General features: G+C 37.1%; 1 protein-coding gene and 1 non-coding gene across 3 annotated transcripts in view; both read left to right on the top strand.

The window, feature by feature from the left end:
• The first annotated feature begins 24 nt into the window (after window positions 1-24).
• PIGB (phosphatidylinositol glycan anchor biosynthesis class B) overlaps window positions 25-16,311 on the top strand; it is a 33,720-nt gene continuing 17,433 nt past the window's right edge. The window contains exons 1-6 of one of the 2 annotated variants that reach the window (XM_011229556.3): window positions 25-191; window positions 2,433-2,568; window positions 3,000-3,117; window positions 6,856-6,960; window positions 8,342-8,472; window positions 14,594-14,734. In XM_011229556.3, the coding sequence (XP_011227858.2) occupies window positions 59-191; window positions 2,433-2,568; window positions 3,000-3,117; window positions 6,856-6,960; window positions 8,342-8,472; window positions 14,594-14,734 (764 nt within the window). In that variant the 5' untranslated portion in view covers window positions 25-58. The remainder of the gene's footprint in view (window positions 192-2,432; window positions 2,569-2,999; window positions 3,118-6,855; window positions 6,961-8,341; window positions 8,473-14,593; window positions 14,735-16,311) is intronic. The other variant, XM_034660949.1, reaches the window with a different exon arrangement.
• Window positions 15,238-15,344, top strand: LOC117802495. The gene has a single exon (XR_004625874.1). It is a non-coding gene; the product is annotated as a U6 spliceosomal RNA (small nuclear RNA).

The raw sequence follows: 16,311 nt of genomic DNA, 5'->3' as shown, positions 1-16,311 counted from the left end.
CTTATCGCGGGGACTGAAGGGCCAGGGGATCCTCAGCAGACCTCTAAGTAGGTACAGGATGAAGCAAGAGGGCGACGATAGCCGCCTATTTTTCCGCGGTGCCCAGAACCGCTCCCATGAGAAGATGAAGCTGCGAAAGAGAAAGTCAACTTTGTACCTCAGCCCCTGGAAGAGCACCGAGCGCCGCGGAGGTGAGTGGGGCGGGAGGGGAGGGCGTTGGGGTTTCGGGTGCCGAGCTCCCAGGCGGTGGCGGGAAGCCGCGGACCCTGAGCTAGGGCTCCATCTGCTGGGCGGGGTTGCCAAGAAATCGTGGTGCACTCGAGACCGGATTCTCCATTACTGCCGCTTACATGGCACTTTATTCTGCATCAGTTAATTCTGCCGCGGCCGTGCGGAGCGACTTGACATGACGTAGCCATCCGCATTTTAGAAAGGGGACACCCGGACTGGAGTTACCTGAGGTTTCGCAGCTACGGGGGTACTGATTCCTGGGGTTGGACCAGGTCTGTCTCCCACCCCCGCCTTCTCTTTGGTCCGGTGTGATGATGTTGACAGGAGCAAAATCACCCCAGCAAGTGGGCTTTCGATGTGTCAGAGGGGGTATTTAGTATAAAGATGGACTTCTCATTCATTCAATAAATATTTATTGTGCGCCTTATATGTGCGGAGCATTGTGTAAGCGACATGAAAAGAAGGCCGTTTCCCTCTGGAAAGCTGAGACCAAGAAAGGGGAGAATCATTTTGCTAAATGAGGGAGGATTGTGACGGGGAAGGGGAGAGGTATCTGGGCCAGAGTTCTCTCGCTCTTTTCCCCAACCCTTCCTTTGTTAGGAGTTGGATCCCTCAGGATAAAGGTTAGTAAGGACGGTAAATTACCATATTTATCACAGACATATAGTTGAACTTTAGTAAAAGGGTTTTTTCACAAGGTTTTCTTTCAGCAGATACAGTTCAGTCGGGGTGTTTCTTTAAGTGCTTCTGAAAGGTTAAAGTTGAGATGGGGCATGTGTGTCGTGTTGAATGTACCAATTGTCGAAAAATATTTAAATGTGTTCCTGGAGAATAAGGAAGGAGAGTGGCAGGAACCTAGAACTATAGCAAAAGACTCAAAATGGATTAGAGTGCAAACACAAATACTCAGGAGGCCAAACAGGCAGGTCTGGATAAATTAAAGCACCTTCTGTTAAAGAACCAGTCAGTTGTTGCCAGTTGAGCTCTGTTGTCAGAACTTAGTTTTGAAATGCTGCAATACAGACTTCAATATAAAGTCGGATTTTTAAATGTTGACAACTAAATTAACATTAAAAAATAAAGTACTCTGTATTCAGCCTTCCAGCTGTCCAACTGTGGCAAAGAGCAGGGCTTTCGAGGCAGCAGATAGACCTGGCTTTGAATCCTGTTTAGTCATTTACAACCTTGTCTCTGGACAAGGCAGTTTAACTTCTTAGTCTTAATTTCCTCATATGTAAATCATGCTACCGTTTAGCATGATTTGGAGGATTAAATGAGATAAGGCACGTTAAGGAATGAACTCAGTGCCTTGCATAGAGTAAGCATCAATAAGGACTATTTATTTATTTTTAAAGATTTTATTTATTTATTTGACAGAGAGACAGCCAGCCAGAGAGGGAACACAAGCAGGGGGAGTGGGAGAGGAAGCAGCAGGCTTCCAGCGGAGGAGCCTGATATGGGGCTCGATCCTGTAATGCCAGGATCATGCCCTGAGCTGAAGGCAGATGCTTAACGACTGCGCTACCCAGGCGCCCCCAATAAGGACTATTTAAAAACATGTAGCAGAGGGCGCCTGGGTGGCACAGCGGTTAGGCGTCTGCCTTCAGCTCAGGGCATGATCCCGGCGTTATGGAATCGAGCCCTACATCAGGCTCCTCCGATATGAGCCTGCTTCTTCCTCTCCCACTCCCCCTGCTTGTGTTCCTTCTCTCCCTGGCTGTCTCTTTCTCTGTCAAATAAATAAAATCTTTAAAAAAAAATTAAAAAAATAAAATAAAAACATGTAGCAGACCATTTGATATGTCACTGTTTGACATATATAGAAGAGTTGCACCTAAGTTAGTAATTTGTTAGCTGATTTCTTTCATTAGCTGCCCATATAGGATATCACCTAATTAGCCTAAGGGCTTAGTTAACCCAATCTCATTTTCAGTGTTATCTTAAACTATTCTCCTTATGCAATTACTTGCAAGAAAGATTGGTTAAATGAAAGGAGCGATGACTTCCCAATGGTGAGGCTCCAGCCCTTGTATAACCGTCAGCCCAAGTCTGCTTTGAGAGTAGTGTGACCGGGCCAGAGCTCTCCCGTGTGCCTTCACAAAGTCTGAGCAAGGCGTCAACCAGGGCAGCGGGTTTTAGTTCTGCAAGTGGAACTTGCCTGACTTTTGTGCCACAATCACCTGTTTTGTTTTGTTTTTCAGATCTTCTTGGTGAAAACATTTATCTGGTCTTGTTTACCACAGCATTACGAGTATGTAACTGTTTTTTAGTCCAAACAAGTTTTGTTCCAGATGAATATTGGCAGTCTCTTGAAGTTGCCCATCACATGGTTTTCAAATATCCTTTGTAGTTTCTTCTCCAGACTAGAAATGTATATTCATCTTAGGAATTGTAACAGCTTCTGTCATATATTTTCAATCAATTTTCCATATATTCTCTAAGTAATTTTAACTTATCAAAGTATACCATTATTTTACACTACTATTTCTTCTATCGTTCTTTGATGTTAATATACTTGACTCAGCCTTTAACCAGAAGATACTCCCATAGCGCTCAGTACCATGGAGGATATAGATCAAGTACAAAACACATTCCCTTCTTGAAGAAGTTATGAGTTTAACTGGCCAATTGCATTTTTAATTCAAATAACCAGTATAAAATGCTGTATTTTTAAGCTTCTTTGTCAAAAAAATAGAAATTTTTTATGCACAGAAATTAAAATAGATTTTGTTTCAGTGCTATTTAACATTAATCCTTAATATTACTAATTATGGTTATTTGACCTGGGAATGGACAGAAAGATTGAGGGGTTACACGTATCCCTTAATCTTTGCAAGCATTTACAAGATTCTGCATCTTTTGGGAAAAGACAGTGTTCAGCTGCTGGTAAGTTTAAATAAAAGTAATCAAAATAGTTATTAAAAGTCGACTTATTCCATCCTTTTTAAAAGGCTAATGTATATTAATTAAATGACATTATTGGTATCACAGAGTTTGTTTTTAAAAAGATACTGTTGCTAAACTCTGACTATATCTGGGAAGCCCACAGTTCCAAAGACATCCTGTGATGTGTAACCCCTCATTATGTGCTAAAACCCAAAACTTAGCATGAAAGTGTCCTACTTCAAGGAATCCTGTTAAGATATTCAGACTTTCAGAATGACTACATTTGGACTTTAGAAGTATTCTTCTTTCGTGAAAGAATCACATGAGAGCAGTGTTGTATCTTGTTTTTTTAACTTGTGAGCAGAAGACCATGTTATATGAGCTTATGAAGACTACATATAAACCTAGTCAAGATTTAATGTTGAAATTAAATCTTAGAGAAAATTAATTTGACAAGAATTTAATGATATGCATAATCATTGTACTATGTATGTAGTAAATTAGGCAGCAATAGTAAGTAGGGTTGTAATTCCTAGATCTTGAACTTCTGGGGTCAGTTGCCAAGAGAGGGTACAAAAGAACTAATGGTGCCAAAGTTTCTCTAAACTCACTCTCAAGATCCTTTAAAAGCTGTCCTCAGATTAGACTCAGGAGTTTGGGCCTTTCCCATTTTCTGTTAGGGAACTGGCCCAGAATTCCAAAGGCAGTCCAAATCCTAAGGGTTTCTTGGAGCCTGGAAAGACACATGGAAGGATCATAGGGAAGGAGAATTTAGAGCAGTAGCAGAGTTTCTCCCATTGACACGTGTGGAAGTAAGGGGCTGTGAATTCCCTTCTCCTGTCAGGGCTTCTAGATTATGTAGGTTAACTATAAAGTCTGGAACCACAGGCAAATAGACACAATGTCATCAAGGATATCTTATATCCTAAGAAGTAGGCTATATTATGAATGAAGGAATCTTCAAGATAGGAAACTTCCTATTCCTCCAGGACCTGTCCACTTCCCTCAACCTGTAGCTGACCCACCTGGCCATTTTGTGATTTAAAGTAAGCCTCCTCTAGTCCCTATCCCCACCCTACTGCCCCCCCCCCAAAACACCTCTGTCCTATTGGGAACTTGACCAGGTGGAGAAACATGAAGATGTTATCATTCATACTGTCATACTGATTATTTTAAACATAGATTACATAATTTTGAAACTAGAAGGGGTCAGAGAAGTGAAATAAATAGACCAAGGTCACAGCATGTTAAAAGCAAAGCTAAAACTAGATCCTAGGTCTGCTTATTCACAGCCTTGTGCTCTTACCAGATAGCTTCTCCCTTAACTGTATAAAGTGTGTATATAGAATTAGAATTGCACCATCTAATATGGTAGCCACTAGCCACATGTGTCTATTGAATATTTGAAATGTGGCTAGTCCACATTGAGAAGTGCTATTAGTGTAAAATTCATACTGGATGTCAAAAACCTAGTACAAAATAAAAATGTAAAATGTTTCTGTAATTTTTTATTTTGATGAAATGATAATATTTTAGATATATTGGGTTAAACAGAATAACTAAAATTAATTTTACCTGTCTGGGATTTTTTTTACTTTTTAATTTGGCTACTATAAAATTTTAAATTACGTACCTGGATCGTGTTATATCTCTACTGGACAGCACTGGCTTAGAACACATGAGAAGAAAGGGATATAGAAGGGAGGCCTGAATAGGGCACCACCATGGGGGCTTTCAATAGTCAGAAGACGTGCACGGGCATTTGGCCTCTGGAGCTTAATGGAGGAATCAAGAGCTTAAAGAACAGGAGAATGGTAAACTTCCAACACAGTATCATACTCAAGGTTTACCCCGCCTTGCATGTTCCTTCTCTTTGCCCCACCCCTCAACTTTTTATTTCCAAGAGTCATATGCAACTATTATTTAATTCTTCTCAGGTCCTTACTATAAACCTAGAAAATTATTGTATCTTAAAAGTCTGGAGAGACTCCTAATAACTGGGAGTTTGCATCTCCACTTATTTTTGTGTTGAGCCAAAATCTACCTTCTTTTATTTTTATTTTTTTTAAAGATTTTATTTATTTATTTGAGACAGAGAGAGACTGAGCAAGCACGAGAAGCGGGGAGATGGAGAAGCAGACTCCCTGCTTAGCCGGGAGCCCGACGTGGGCCTCTCTCCTAGGACCCTGGGATCATGACCTGAGCCAAAGGCAAACACTTAAACAACTGAGCCACCCAGGCGCCCCAAATCTACCTTCTTTTAAAGTCAAGATTTCTACAAGACAAGCCTTCAGAAAGTTTTATTTATCCAGATAAACCTCTCCATTTCTAAATATCATAATCAGATGATATCCTTTAGACATCTTACAATTTATTAATATCTGTCTTAAAATGTAGGTCTCCAAATTGAATATAATGTTGAAAGGTAGGATAACTAGTTCAGAATGTAGTAGAACCATTAATCCTACAAATGCTATATATACTTCTGTCAATGCATAAGGATTCTTTTAGTTTTAGTGGCTTGCTCATACTGTTGGCTTATATTAAGTTTGTAGCCAAACTGACTTCTCACATAAACTACTTTCAGGCCTGAGAGGTAAGAATGAAGCATAGAGATCTCTATGCAGAGTAAAGAGAAGGTATGTACATAGATGCCTTTTGCTATATTTTACAGGGCAGAGTTTAAGTGAAATTATGAAGTATAGCATACCTTTAAGACTTAAACATTTATTTACAGATTGCTGACAAAGAGGAGGGACATAAAGCTAAAGTGTTAGAAGGCACTGACACCTGAAAGTAAAGCCACTCTAATTATACTGTAAAGTTAATATTGATCCAACAAAGATACAAATTTAAACATATTTTTAGAAACACGTCTTTTGAACAAATCTAGATTAAATTGTGCTCTATCGGTGTGTTATTTTGTTAATGATAACTGTGACACATTTTTTTTTAAACTCTCAAAGATGTCATTGTGTAGCATTAGAATTACTAATTAAGTTATAATACATTTACTCTTTAGTTTTACTCTTAAATTTGCTTTTTAATGTCATTTGATTACTATGTTTCTGTAATTGTAGCATACTTGTCCTGTTATGGAAAAAAAAGTAATTAATTTTATTATCTGTATTGCGGGATGGGGAAGCAATGTAACTTAATAGTTAAGAGCACAGGCTTTAGAATCAGGAAGACCTGGATTTGAATTCTGGTTTCCACACTAAGTAGCTGTGCAGCCTTGAGAAAATTATTTAACATCTCTTTACCTCAGTTTCCTCACTTATAAAGCAGTACCTATCTCACAGGGATTGTTAGGACTGCGTGAGCTGAAATATATAAAGTACTTGATATGATACCTATCACACATTACTGTTAAGCACCTCATAAAAATTTACCCTATTGTTACGCTAACGAAAATCACTAAATGTGCTTCTAAAATAGAACCTTAACACAGTGAACTCTTTTGTTGGCTATCTACGTTAAAAGTAGTAGTGTTGTAATATATAAATTACAGAGAGAAAGAATGAGAATGATAAAACTACCTTGGGCATTTCCCTGAAAAATTAATGTAATTTTTGTAGAAAAACAGGAATTTTTGCAGAAGAATCGAATAAGACATTGTCTATTTTTGTACTAAGAATATCCTTCAATTGATAATTGGATCACTTTGTTGGTTTCTTAATGATAATTCCATATGAACCGGTACATGTTTTTTAATATATTTTTTTTTAACTATTGAAGATTTGGATTCCTAGACTTGCCCAAGCACTTCTGTCTGCTATAGCAGACATCAGACTCTACTCATTAATGAAGCAACTAGAAAATCAGCAAATGGCAAGATGGGTGGTAAGTCCTAAACACTTTAGAAACTAGTCACTTACTTCATTCCTAACAGCATGAGGCACATGGAAAAATATCAGTTCTCAAAACAGCATCAGAAGATAATTTGTACAATTTTATAAAGGTACCATGATAATGAAGAACAGGAAAATGCAAGTGGTGCATGCCATATCTCTCCTTCTGATTGCACCCTGGGTGATTGAAGCCAATGATGCCCTCAGAATCTTTGAGAGGCTGAACCCTAGGAAAAGCCTTTGGAAGCACCTTCACTCATCTCAAATCTGTCAGAGTCCTTGCCTCACTTTCTATAAAATTCAGTAGGAATAGTTCTAATAATTGCCTGCCTCACAAACCACCTCCACTGTTGACAACCTTTGTTCACTATCTAGCGACCTGAGACTAAGCCTAAGAAGTGGGTTTTCACTGAAGCATTCTTTCACCTCTAGCTAGATTGTTTGAAATAGTTAGACTCTGGAAGGGAGAAAATGTGATGTAGAAAACTGTTCTTTGTCAGACTGGCTTATTTCACAGTGGGGTGATAGATTCCTCATAACATTCAAATCTTGAATGGATTTTCTCATTGAAACCATATCCTGAAGAGTGATTGGATTCTTTAGTACTGTGTTTAACCTCCCTTGTCTCTTTCTTAAATAAACTTACACAAGCTAGCTTAGAAATCTTACTACCTTTTTAATACTGTTTCTACTGAAAAATATGTTCCAAATCTCAAGTGACCAACTTATCAATAAGTTTCTGGAATTTGCCAATTATTAATAAGATATTTCTGCAGATAGTGTGTTTATTTGCAGTAAAAAGACAGAATGGTTTAGCGATTGAGTCCTTGTCAATGGATTCAAGGATAAAATCAGTCTATCTTGTGCTTACATACACTGAAGGCTCAACCTAAAATGGCAAAAGTGTAATGCCTTTGAAATCCTTCCTCCAAAGTAGTAGTACTAGGTTCTTCTAGTTTAAAAAAAAAAAAACCCACAAAAATTTGGAACATTTTTTAAAGGCTGTATTTGAAGAGCTAGGAATCTAATACCACATGTTTAACATCCTTGCACCAGCTAACAAGTTTAAGACATTTGCTTCGTAGACTTGATGCTTCTGTTTGCAGGTTCTTCCAAAAACTGGTTTATTTATTTTAGTCAATTTACCTGAAAGTATACACTTGTTAACTTTAACACCTACATATCTAGTATTATCATAGACCTGTGTGTAATGTAACTTCTTAAAAACAGTGTTTGGGCATGCCCGTTTTCAATATTGTTTATGTTTTGATGTGATTTTTGCAGTAGGTAGACTTGCTGTTTTCCATAGAAGAAGATAATACTGAGCTTTTCCATTTCCCACTCCATATATGTTTGCTTATAATTGTTCTTAGTTTTTTTGCCAGTTATGCTCTTGGTTCACATGGTATTGCTGTACCAGAACTCTTACAAACACCATGGAAACTGTTCTCACTATAATTGCTCTTTTCTACTATCCTTTGGAAGGTTCAAAGTCTGTGAACAGGTGAGATATATTACTGTTAATAATTATGTACAAAACGTGAAAAATCTTAAATATCAACATATTGTAATGTCTGGTGGACCCCCATATGTTCATGAAGCTTATTAAAAACACATTGTCAGTTGATACATTTATTATAGTAGGAAACAGATACATGCTAACTAGGTAATGAAGGGTAGTTCAATAAAAGGACTTATGTATAAAAGTTTAGGCAATGTTTAGAAAAGCCAATAAGGGAATAACCATAGTACCCCAGGGCTAGTCACAGGAGGAAGTCTCCTGCTACCCCATGGCCCCAAGCAGAGGCAGTTGTTATGAGAATCCATATAAAGCTGTAACTTAACAGAGGGCCCCAACAGGGCACATGCACAGCCAGCCTTTAGCCATAGCAAGGAGAGAGCTGGGGGAATAAAATGCCCTGGCTTAACTCTTCTGCCACCATAAAAACAAACAAAAAAACCCAACAACAACAACATTACAGGCCAGTATTTCTAATGAGCATAGATTCAAAAACCTTCAACAAAATATTAGCAAACTGAACTCAACAGTATATTGAAGGTATCATTGATCACAATCAAATGGAATTTATTCCAGAGATGGAAGGATCATTATGTGCAAGTCAACATGATAAAATAAAGTTAAAAATCATATGATCATCTCAACAGATGCAGAAAAAGCATTTGACGAAATTCAACATCCATTTATGATAAAAACTCAAAAAAGTGGGTAAAGTGGGTAAAGAGGGTAAAGGCCATATATGACAAACCCGGAGCTAATAACCATATTCAGTGGTGAAAAGCTTGAAGCTTTTCATCTAAGGTCAGGAATAAGACAAGGATGCCCACTCTCGCCACTAGTATTCCACATAGCCCTGGAAGTCCTAGCCACAGTAATCAAATGAGAAAAAAAAAGCATCCACATTGATAAGGAAGAGGTAAAACTCACTATTGCAGCTAACATACTACATATTGAAAACTGTAAATACTCCACCAAAAAAACTTAGAACTAGGGGCGTCTGGGTGGCTTAGTCATTAAGCGTCTGCCTTCAGCTCAGGTCATAATCCCAGAGTCCTGGGATCGCCCAGCATCGGGCTCCCTGCTCAGCAGGAAGCCTGCTTCTCCCTCTCCGCCCCCCTGACTTGTTCCCTGTCTCTGTCTCTCTGTCAAATAAATAAATAAAATCTTTAAAAAAAAAAAAAACCAACTTAGAACTAATAAATTCAGTAAAGTTACAGGATACAAAATTAATATACAGAAATCTGTCCTGTTTCTATACACTACTAACTAGCAGAGAAATTAGGAAAACTATCCCATTTATAATTGCATTTAAAAATATATGTAGGAATAAATTTAATGGAGGAAGTGAAAGACCTGTACTCTTAAAAACTATAAGACATTCATGAAAGAAATTGAAGATGACAAAAGTAAATGGAAAGCTATTGTTAAAATGTCCATATTACCCAAAGCAATCTGCAGATTCAGTGCAATCTCTATCAATGTACCAACAGCATTTTTCTCAGAAGTAAAACAAATCCTAAAATTTGTATGGAACCAAACCAAAACAAACAAAAAAACCTGAATAGCCAAAACAATCTTGAGAAAGAACAAAGCAGGAAATATCACACTCCCAGATTTCAAATTATACTACAAAGCTATAGTAATCAAAAAAGTATGGTACTGGCACTAAAATACATAGATCAGTGGAACAATATAGAGCCCAAAAGTAAACCCATACTTCTTTTTTTTTTTTAAGACTTTATTTATTTATTTGAGAGAGAGAGAGTGTGAACATGAGCACGAAGGACGGACAGAGGAAGAAGCAGACTCCCCACTGAGCAGGGAGCCCAAAGTGGGGCTCAGTCCCAGAACCCTGAGATCATAACCTGAGCCGAAGGCAAATGTTTAACTGAGCTACCCAGGTGCCCCAAACCCACACTTCTATGGTCAATTGATCTGTGACAAAGCTAGGCAAGAATATACAATGGGGAAAACACAGTCTTTTTAATAAATGTTGTTGGGTAAACTGGATAGTTACGTGGAAAAGACTAAAACTTGACTTTCAACCCATATAGAAAAAATAAACTTAAAATAAAAACCTAAATGTTAAGACCAGAAACCATAAAACTCCTAAAAGAAAACAAGTGGTAAACTCTTGGATGTCAGTTTTAGCAACATTTTTTTAGATCTGTCTCCCCAGGCAAAGGCAACAAAAGCAAAAATAAACTGTTGGGACTATATGAACAGCAGAGCAAAGAAAACCATCAACAAAATGTAAAGGCAAACTCTTGAACGGGAAAAGATATTTGCAAAGGATATATCCAGAAAGGGGTTAATATCCAAAATCTGTAAAGAACTCATACAATTTAAAAAAAAATCAAATTAAAAAATTGGCGGAAGACTTAAGTAGACATTTTTCCAAAGAAGACTTACGGATGGCCAATAGACACATGAAAAGATGCTCAACATCTCTAATCATCAGGGAAACACAAATCAACCATAATGAGATACCACATCACACCTGTCAGAATGGCTATCACCAAACAGGCAAAAAATGGCAAGTATTGGCTTGGATGTGGAGAAAAAGGAACCCTCATGCACTATTGGTAGGAATGTAAATTGGTGCAGCTACTATGAATAACAGTATGGAAGTTCCTACAGAAATTAAAAATGGAAATGCCATATGTATCATCCAGTAATTCCATGTCTGGGTATTTATCCAAAGAAAATGAGAACACTGGGACACCTGGGTGGCTCAATCGGTTAAGCATCTGCCTTTGGGTCAGGTCATGATCCCAGGTCCTGGGATCAAGTCCCACATTGGGCTCCTTGCTCAGCGGGGAGCCTGCTTCTCCTTCTGCCTGCCACTACCCCATTTGTGTTCGTGCACACTCTCCCTCTGACAAATGAATAAATAAAATCTTAAAAAAAAAGAAAATGCAAACACTAATATGCACTCCTATGTTTACTGCAGCATTATTTACAATAGGGAAGACATGGAAGCAACCTAAGTATCCATCGATAAGTGAACAGATAAAGAAGGTTTGGCAAATGGACACACACATACAATGGACCACTACTTGGCCATAAAAAGCATGAAATTTTGACATTTGAACAACATGGATGGACCTAGAGGATATTAGTGCGATAAGTCAGAGAAAGATAAATACCATATAATTTCACTTAAAAGTGGAACCTAAAAAACAAACCGATGAATAAATAAACTTAACAGAAACAGACTCACAAATACAGGGAACAAACTGATGGTTGCCAGATGGATTGGATGGGCAAAACAGACGAAGGGGTTTATGAGGTACAAACTTCCATTTATAAAATAAATAAATCATGATAAGTATAGCATTGGGAATATAGTCAGTAATGTAATAACTCTGTATGGTAACATGATAACTACCCTTTTTGTGGTGAGCATTTTATAATGTATATAAATGTCAAATCACTATGTTTTATACTTGCAACTAATAACAATACTGTATATCGACTATACTTCAGCTTTAAAAAGTAAAGAAAATATATGGACTGGATTTGGGCTTATATAAACTGGGGAAGCAAATACCAAGCAAATGGAACAACCAACATGAGCAAAAACACAGAGCTGTAAAAGGGCTTCATTTTATTGTGGGCAGGTTGTCCATCCTACCACACATGTGGTTGGAACATGGGAGAAGAGAAGAGTAAGGGATGAGGCTGGAATGGGACTTGGCCCTTCTCCAGATTTTGGACTTTATTCTGTAGGTTGTAAGGAACGATTGAAGGCTTTGAAAGCATGACATGATCAAATCTGATTTAGAAAGAATTCTCTTGCAGTACCAATATTTAGGATATAATGAAGGGGAGAAAGCCGGAATTTGGTCTAGTTAAGAAGCTACTATCCATTCTTCCTATATTAAAAGGTTGTGGGGAGAATCAAATAAAATAAGATCATTTCTGCGTTAGACTACTGACTGCAAGAATAGGCATTCACTTAAGTTTACCTATGATGAGAGCTTTATTATAAGGCTGAAAGTAAAAATAAGGAAAAGAGGCACCTTGTGGCCAGGCCTGGAAGAAAATTATAGACTATCTCAGCCACATAAATGAAATGAATGAATTATGGCAGTTTTGAGGAAAAGTCTGTTCTGTTGTACCTTTATAGCTCAGTCTGTGAATCCATTTTAGTTGTCTAATTTTAAGTCTTAGCTAGTCTCCATTTCTGTCCTCACTGCCAATTGTCCAAATTTCTGTATGTAGCATTCAATTTGAGAAAAACTGATTAGGTCTGTTAAATGTCATTATCCCTATTTGGACATAGTTTCACACTGGCCAGACTTAGATTGGCTGCCTGTGTTCAGTCAGAAAGAGAGGGTCACGTAGCACAGGCGACCATTGGAAAAGCATTTTCCCCCTGATAAGCATGACAGGTACTATTCCTGGCCTTAGAATATATGACATTTTGCAAACTCCTTTAAAAATCCAAGTTTTATAAATGAAAGATTTCTTTAAGGAGGGACTGAGACTGTCTAAGCACTGATTTCTGTAAAATGGTAACAATAAAACATCTCCTGTTAGAATTAAATGAGAATCTATAAGAAGTGTGTAGCGCAGGGCCTCTTAGTAAGTGCTCAGTAAGTGTTGTTGATGACAATGATAAAGGAATATTTGGGGGCAATACAAAAAAAAGAAGACAGCAACTATGAAAATATTCTAACAAGTGACAGGACTTAATGTAAAATGGTGGGAATGGGAAGGAAACAAGGTGGACATGTGGGGTAAGATGCTGCTATTTAAGGGACTCTAAAATCTTAAGACTGAGAAACTGAGTGATGCTATTAAATAATAGACGCTGAACAGGTTCAGGGAAGGTTTGGGCTTATTTCAGATCCTCTGATTTTGAGTGCCAGTAAAGATCTATGTAGAAATACTCAGAAAAGAATAAGAAATCCAAGTCTGAAAGTTTGGAATGAGTTTAGGACTGGAAGTATATACTTGGGTGCTCTCAGTAGTTTGACTATAGCAGAAGTGGCAATTAGGATGCATGCAAATCAAACCAACCTATGAGTATGTTTTATTTTCACCAGCATAAGGGGTTTGGTTTTGTTTTTTGAAGAAACTACTTGGCAAAGTTTTAAAATTGGGAGATCTTACATAAAATCTGGGTTTCTTGTTTCTCTTGAAAAAATGAGAGGCCCGGCAACATTTTGGCCCAAGATTCCTTCATGACAATATCAAATCAGAGCCTCCCCACGGTCTACATCACTCATTTTTATTACCTATCTGGTCTCTGTAAGCATTTGAATTTGAAATCCCTTCTCTTACATCCTCACTAACATTAGAAATTTCTCTATAGCTCTTTATTGTTTTGTTTAACTATTTATTAGAAATTTCTCTATAGCTCTTTATTGGTTAATAGATATATAATGGTACCATAAAGTTTTATTTTGTTTGCTTTCAATTTTTAGCATGGCTAACACTATTTCCATGTGATAATCCACTGTCTGTAGTCCTCATGATTAAATTATTACAGTTTTCTTTAGCCATTTATTGTGAGAAGTCCTAACAGTAAAAATCCACATTTCTATCCATGATCTTAGAGGTTTGTATGGTAGGCTTTTTATCGATTATACATACAGATCTTTCATTTGGATAAAATTAGCAGCTTATTTTCAAAACAAAATTGTATGTACTCGGAAGCCCAACATTGTCTAAATAATCCTAATATTTCCTTAAATGCATTTATTCTTTTTTCTTAGAGAATGGTTTTGTGTGACTTTCATCTCCTTAGGAGAGATTTGATAATTTTTCCATCAGGAAAGCAATTGGCAGAGTTGTATGGCTAAAAGTTAGTATACCTTTTGGCAAAACAAGAACAACATTAAGACATAGAATAACTTCTTAATTTCAAGTACTAGAATTGGGATATTAGAGCTGAAAAAGACCTTAGATATTACCTCTTTTTATGGAGAAGAAAAATTAAGAGTCAAAAAGTGTAACGTACCCAAGTTCACATAGCTATTTATACCAAAAGGAAAATGCTCTCGTTTTTAAAATACGTTATATCACAGCATAAATAGTAGATAACTTCTAAACTTATTTCCTAGTTGTCTTGACAATACATTTTCCTTGGATATAGTGTCAAGTACTCGTCCCTGGTGGCACTTGCCTTCATAATTCGTCCCACAGCTATCATTCCGTGGATACCTTTGGTCTTCAGACATTTCTGGCAAGAACAGAAAAAGCTTGATCTTATTCTGCATCAGTTTTTACCTATAGGGTAAGTATGGCTACAATCCATCTATTAATGCCCATAGCCTATAAATTACAGATTATGAACAAGTTTTTACATCTGGTAGTCAATTATTATATCTTCTGATGTCAATGAGAATTGTCAGACTAAGGAAACAATAAATCTAAATTTATATTTTGTATTTTTATATTTATGATTATTAACTATAATTATTTTAATTTGCTTAAACTGGGACCTTTGGAACTTTTCTCACAACTTTTCTACACTTCATTTCCTAAATATTTCTCAAGTACATTTTAGAGATACTTGATTCTTTTACATTTGTATAAGGCTTTATAATTTATAAAGTGTATTTATATATTACCTCATGACTTTCACAATTCTTGGGTAGAATTGTGTAAGGTATTTTTAGTTTGTAGTGGAGGATATGGGTGGGTGGGTGGGGGGAGCTTGGTAAAATTAAACATGCGCTAGCTGTAGTCATTGGATTGGTTGCTGTGATGGAACTGGGATTGAAACTCATGTCTTCTGTGCTCAATTCAGTAGCATATATACCCAAATTGGAATAATACAAACAAGATTAGCATGGCCCCTGTGCAAAACAAAAACAAAAACAAAACAAAACAAAAATCCATGTCTTCTAATTTTGAGCTCCTAGGATCAAACTTACCCCAAGTATCTAATAAGGTATCCGAAACAGTTATTTATTGAAAGGCTGAATGCATTCTCATTCTTAGAACAGTAATCTTTTTAATATACTAGTATTCACTCTGTATGAGTATATTTGGGTAGGAGTCAAAAGGCTAAATCATCTAGAAGCCAAGTTGCCACTGTTGTCATTTCTCAGATCTATTAACATTGTTTTAAATGTATTACATTCATTCAGCAAATATTTGCTTAATCCTAGTATGTGCCACGTACTGTTCCAGATGCTGGAGATACAGCAACTTAACATTAAGTCCCTGCCTTCATGAAGTTTATATTCTAGTGGGAGAAGACAGAAAACTAAAAACGTAGGAGTAATATATATCTGTCAAGTGATAAATGCCATAGGAAAAAATAATAAGAGATAAGGATAGAATGCTGGTGTAGGAGGGAAGCATTGTTATTTTTTATAGGGTACCTGGGGAAGACCGCCATAATAAGGTGACATTGGAGCCAAAACCTAAAGGAATTGAGACAATAAGGAAAGAATATTTCAGACAAAGAACCAGCAAGTGCAAAGACCTTGATGTAAAGGTGTATTTGGCATATTCAAGGAACAGCAAGGAGACTGCTGTGGCTAAAGGAGAGTGAACTTGAGAGAATATGATAATGAGGTCAGAGAAATAGCAAGGGTTCAGATTATGTAGGCTTTTACACAGGGAGATAAAAAGCCTTTTTTTCTTATCAGCAATACAATGTATAATTTATTCAACAAGCATTTAGCCTGCTTTGTATCAAGCATTTGATGATTCAGAAGTGAGTGAGATGCAGTATCTGCTCCCAAAGTCAAAATCTATGGGGGGAAAAGAGATACAACAGTAATTCTTGACCAACAAGATAGAGTGTTCTGAGTAGTTATATAAAAAATGTTGTAGGAGAACAGATAATAAAAAAAAGCC

Source organism: Ailuropoda melanoleuca, chromosome 5 (assembly GCF_002007445.2).
Source record: "Ailuropoda melanoleuca isolate Jingjing chromosome 5, ASM200744v2, whole genome shotgun sequence".
Taxonomy (NCBI): Eukaryota; Metazoa; Chordata; class Mammalia; order Carnivora; family Ursidae; genus Ailuropoda; species Ailuropoda melanoleuca.
Note: the sequence above shows the minus strand (reverse complement) of the source record. Positions and strands in the feature narration are given on the sequence as shown.